Raw genomic sequence first — 4169 nt, forward strand, 5'->3', positions numbered from 1 at the left:
GATTCTATGGTGAAAAAGCTCCTTGATCTAGGAGAATTTGGTGAGAAAGAAAAATTACAGACGAGAGAGAATGAAGCCATGATTCAAAAATTTTACTCTTTAAAAACTATATATAGGAATGAGATGATTTCGAAGTCATTTGAATAAAAAAAATAGAGATTGCTATAATTGAGTATACATGAAATTCGAAAAATAGATTTAAAGAATAATCTTGATTTTGCTGAATCGTAGTGAGAGAGGGGGATAGAGAATGAGCAGAAACGATGAAGGAGGGGAGGGGAGAGGAGAGGAGAGATGAAATTAGAGAAAAAGAGAGGAAATTACTGATGACGATTGCCACATCATTCGTCGCTTGCCAAGCGCCTACGTAGGGGCGCCTAGCAGAACAATCATCGTGATATACCAACATATATGATATCAATATACATTAATTTGAAACTTGATATGAGTAGTGTAAGGGTACATAGAGTATTAGTCAAGATGAAACTTAAATCAATGACAGATGTTCGGGTTGCAAGATAAAATATTACCAAGATACAATTTAGGATTGAGTTGTGAGATTATTATGGTCATAGGAGTTTAGCTATGACTAATTATCTCATGATTATCCATTTAAGATTGAGTTGTGGGGGTTGAATCTCATGAACCAAACACACAACAAATTTAATCCCTGATACAATCTTGCAAACCGAACATCCCCAAACGTAACATTCAACTAGTTATAAAGAGGAGCTTCATGTTATTACATAGTAACACAAGAAATCCATACGATCCCATCACACTATATGGGAGACTATTAATTCCCAAGGGATGAATCAAAACATCTTATCTCTCTCGATATATAACTATACATATATTTGTATCACATGCTTTAGCTAAGTTGATATAAATATTAGCAACCATACAAAGAATTCTCAGCTAGTGTTTGAGGCATCCCATCAAGCAAACAATCGATTGGAGGTATGGTGAGTGTTTCTTGTACACCATACGCATTCCAACAAAAGGGATCGTCCACCAAAACGCCCTCATAGGGAAGGAGCTCGACCTCGGACATTGTGATGTTCGTGCACGCAATGCTGTCGCTGCATGCAAAGTGTATCGGCGGGCTCCTAACGTCGTAGGTTCCCTTTATGTTCCTGTATGTCACGTCTGTCAAGTATACGGCCGATGTCTCGTTCCTGCACTCCTTGGTTAGACAATAGTACTGATCGATGAGCACACAGTTTCTCACGTTCTCCATTTGGATGTTCTCAAAGAAAATGTTGGAGACGGACCCCGTCCCGCCCTGCCATGTCTTGATCCTCAACCCATTGTCGGAGTCCCTTATGAATGCGTTTCGAACTGTTATGTTCGATACGCATGCACGAGAATTGTGCACACCCAAGCTCCCTATGCTGCATTTTTCAGATCAATTTTTATTAGTAGAACTCATTTACTTTCAATTAGACGGATTTTTAAATTGACAAGCAAAACTATAATTTAGTCAAATTTTAGTAGAATTACCCTATAAAGACCTCTATATTACATGGTACGCAACTTATTATAATATATTTATACCGATCACATCCTTACATTACATATGCATTTAAAAGGAAGTAGATTCTAGAGGTTTATGTCGCCTTTGGGAGCGTGACAGTATGTGAGAATCAAACAACACACATAAAATGACAAAAGGAAACATAGGTGCTAGTAAAGTCAGCAAATTTGTGTCCAAAAACTAAGGATTCATACTCATGTAAATGAATAAAAAAATAAAATTACACTATATTATTATCATACTCCTACATAACATATGAAAACAGCACAAACCTGATTCCGTGACTGGGCCCACATGTGACGGCTTCGATATCGACGTCCGAACAACCCGGCCCGATTGAGATGCAATCATCCCCTGCACATAGAATTATAAAAAAAATTAAAACAAAAATGAAAAATGCACCCATTTCAGATCAAGTTCTAGTTTTATTTACCGTTAGCGATCACGGAGTTGTATATGCCGACGGCTTTCGTGTTCTCGATATGAATTCCGTCAGTGTTGGGGCTCAACTTGGGCGAAGATATCGACAATTTATCGATCAACACGCCCTCGCACCCGTCAAACTTCATGTGGAATTTAGGACTATTTTGGATGCGCAAACCGGTCACTACCAAGTTGGAGCTCATGAAGAAACGAATTAGCTGCAAAATAATTATAATTAAAAGTTTATTAGAAAACTAAATTTAGAAAGTATTAAACAGAAAAGATGGAAATGTACACCCACCGCAGGGCTGTCACATGGTCCAGGCAATGTCGATCCATTAGGACCCTGATAATAGCAAAGAAACAAAATTTCAACTTTTTTATAATTAAGTTATACTACTAATACAAGTAAAAACAAATTAATTAGAGAAAAAAGTTTAAGAAAGCTACGGACTTTTATAAGTTAGTGAAAATAGGGATTGGACAAGTAGAACGTGCAATGTCGATAACGTCAGTTACGAGATGAAATCTAGTGTCCCATAATTTATTTTTGCCATCATATTTTACTATTGTATTTATCGTTTTACTATAATATACGTATTTTCTAAATGAGATTCATTGCAATATTAGGAATCATGCTTAACTTCAATTTCAAAATTTTGAAGTTTAAATCAATAATAGTGAATCATCAACTAATAGAAGTAAAATTTATTAAGAGAAAATAATCAGATAACCTAATTGGATTTGAATAAATCTTAGTAAATATTTAAATTAAACAAGTAAAAATTGTAAATTGAATTAAAAAAAACTAGACACTCTTTACCTTATGAGGCTTGCAGGGAAGATCCCACCATTTCTGGCCATTGCCTTCTATGGTTCCAGTTCCGGTCAGTGTCATATCGTCGAGACGATAGAACACCAACCACTGCTGGTGGCTGTCCTTTTCCGGCCAGCACTCCGGCCCATCAGGAGGCATCACCACTCCATCAATCTTCATTAAAAAAAAATTAAGGCATCAGGTTTGAGTCCACCTAATTATTTATCCACAAAAAAAAGCCAGTCTTACTTGGAAAACAAGTCCGGGCTGGCAAGGCCCGGAAAAGATGGTGGAAATGATCATGAACTCGAGGCCCGAGGGCGCGAGAACGACAGCGTTCTCCACCTGGCAGGCCGCCTTCCAGGCGGCCCTGAAGGCCTCCGTGTCATCGGTGGAGCCATCCCCGCAAGCCCCAAACTCAGTCACGTCGAAAATGCAGGTCGTGTTAGTGTCTGTGTCGGGTTGGGTCGGGCCGTAGCTCGGGTCGGACGGGATGGAGGGTGGGTAGGTAGGGGCAGGGGCAGGGGCATGGGAGAGTTTTCTTGAATGCTTATGCTTCTTGGGTGAGTGGTGATGCATCTTAGCATTTGTAAAATTAGCAACATTTTGAATTGCAATGATCAATAGAAACAATATATGCAGAGGCTTCATTGGAGCAAGAATTGGAATAGGGAATTTTTAAGACAGATGGCGAAAGTGAGGAATTAGATGTGTTGGAATTTAGAGAGGGAGGGAGAAAAGTTGACAGTTGAGAGTGAAAATGTGAGGAGGTGAGTGGAATTTATATTACAAAGTTTTCACATGACAAAAGGTTCTAATGCAAGAAACGGACACGTGGCGATAATGTGTTGATTCTCACATCATTTTCCTGCAGCCATTCAAACTTTTTAATGGAGGAAAATTGTTTTGTTGCTTTTTGGAAATTAAATCTCAATATATCTATAGTGATTTTGCATTTGACGGTTTCTTCATGTTTGTACTCTCTCTCTCTCAATATGCACTTTTGTTCATGTGAGAATAGCTTATGGTTTCTTGATAATTGTGTAGTAACCAAGATCTGTTTGTGAACTTTTTTTATTTTATCAAATTCATGTAGTTATTGCCCCTTTTCTGCGTTGGCACCATATTATTGGCCATGATCCTTTTGATACTATCTACTACAATTCATCGCTTTACTTTGATTATGATATCATTCACATAATCACAGTGAATGTGTTTGGGCTGGACTCATAAAGTGTTGCTCATCAATTTTGTAGAAGGCGACACGTGTGCATGCGAAAACATAGGGAATAAAATGGCAAACAAGGAAAAGAGAAGCAAATGTAATGCGAGGGTGTAAAAGCGAAAACAATATGTGTACTCTCGTGACTCTTTATTGTTGTGTAGCTATTT

General features: G+C 38.0%; 1 protein-coding gene across 1 annotated transcript; it reads right to left on the reverse strand.

Annotated features, from left to right (window-relative positions):
* Positions 1-695: 695 nt before the first annotated feature.
* Positions 696-3514, reverse strand: LOC121793400 (polygalacturonase At1g48100-like). The gene is made up of 6 exons (XM_042191402.1): positions 3027-3514; positions 2784-2951; positions 2262-2306; positions 1971-2178; positions 1810-1891; positions 696-1394 (listed from the first exon to the last, which is right to left on the reverse strand). The coding sequence occupies exons 1-6, from the start codon at positions 3426-3428 to the stop codon at positions 893-895; spliced, it is 1407 nt and encodes a 468-aa protein (XP_042047336.1). The 5' UTR covers positions 3429-3514; the 3' UTR covers positions 696-892.
* Positions 3515-4169: the final 655 nt, after the last annotated feature.

This window comes from Salvia splendens, chromosome 3, assembly GCF_004379255.2.
Source record: "Salvia splendens isolate huo1 chromosome 3, SspV2, whole genome shotgun sequence".
NCBI classification, from domain to species: Eukaryota; Viridiplantae; Streptophyta; class Magnoliopsida; order Lamiales; family Lamiaceae; genus Salvia; species Salvia splendens.

What these genes read in the sequence shown, in the direction of transcription:
- LOC121793400 (XM_042191402.1), bottom strand. Translation starts at nt 3,428, where the DNA reads ATGAAGCCTCTGCATATATTGTTTCTATTGATCATTGCAATTCAAAAT. An exon ending in TTCCCTGCAAGCCTCATAAG is followed by an intron (nt 2,307 to 2,783) that starts GTAAAGAGTGTC and finishes TGCTATTATCAG; the next exon opens with GGTCCTAATGGATCGACATT. An exon ending in CAACTCCGTGATCGCTAACG is followed by an intron (nt 1,892 to 1,970) that starts GTAAATAAAACT and finishes TTCTATGTGCAG; the next exon opens with GGGATGATTGCATCTCAATC.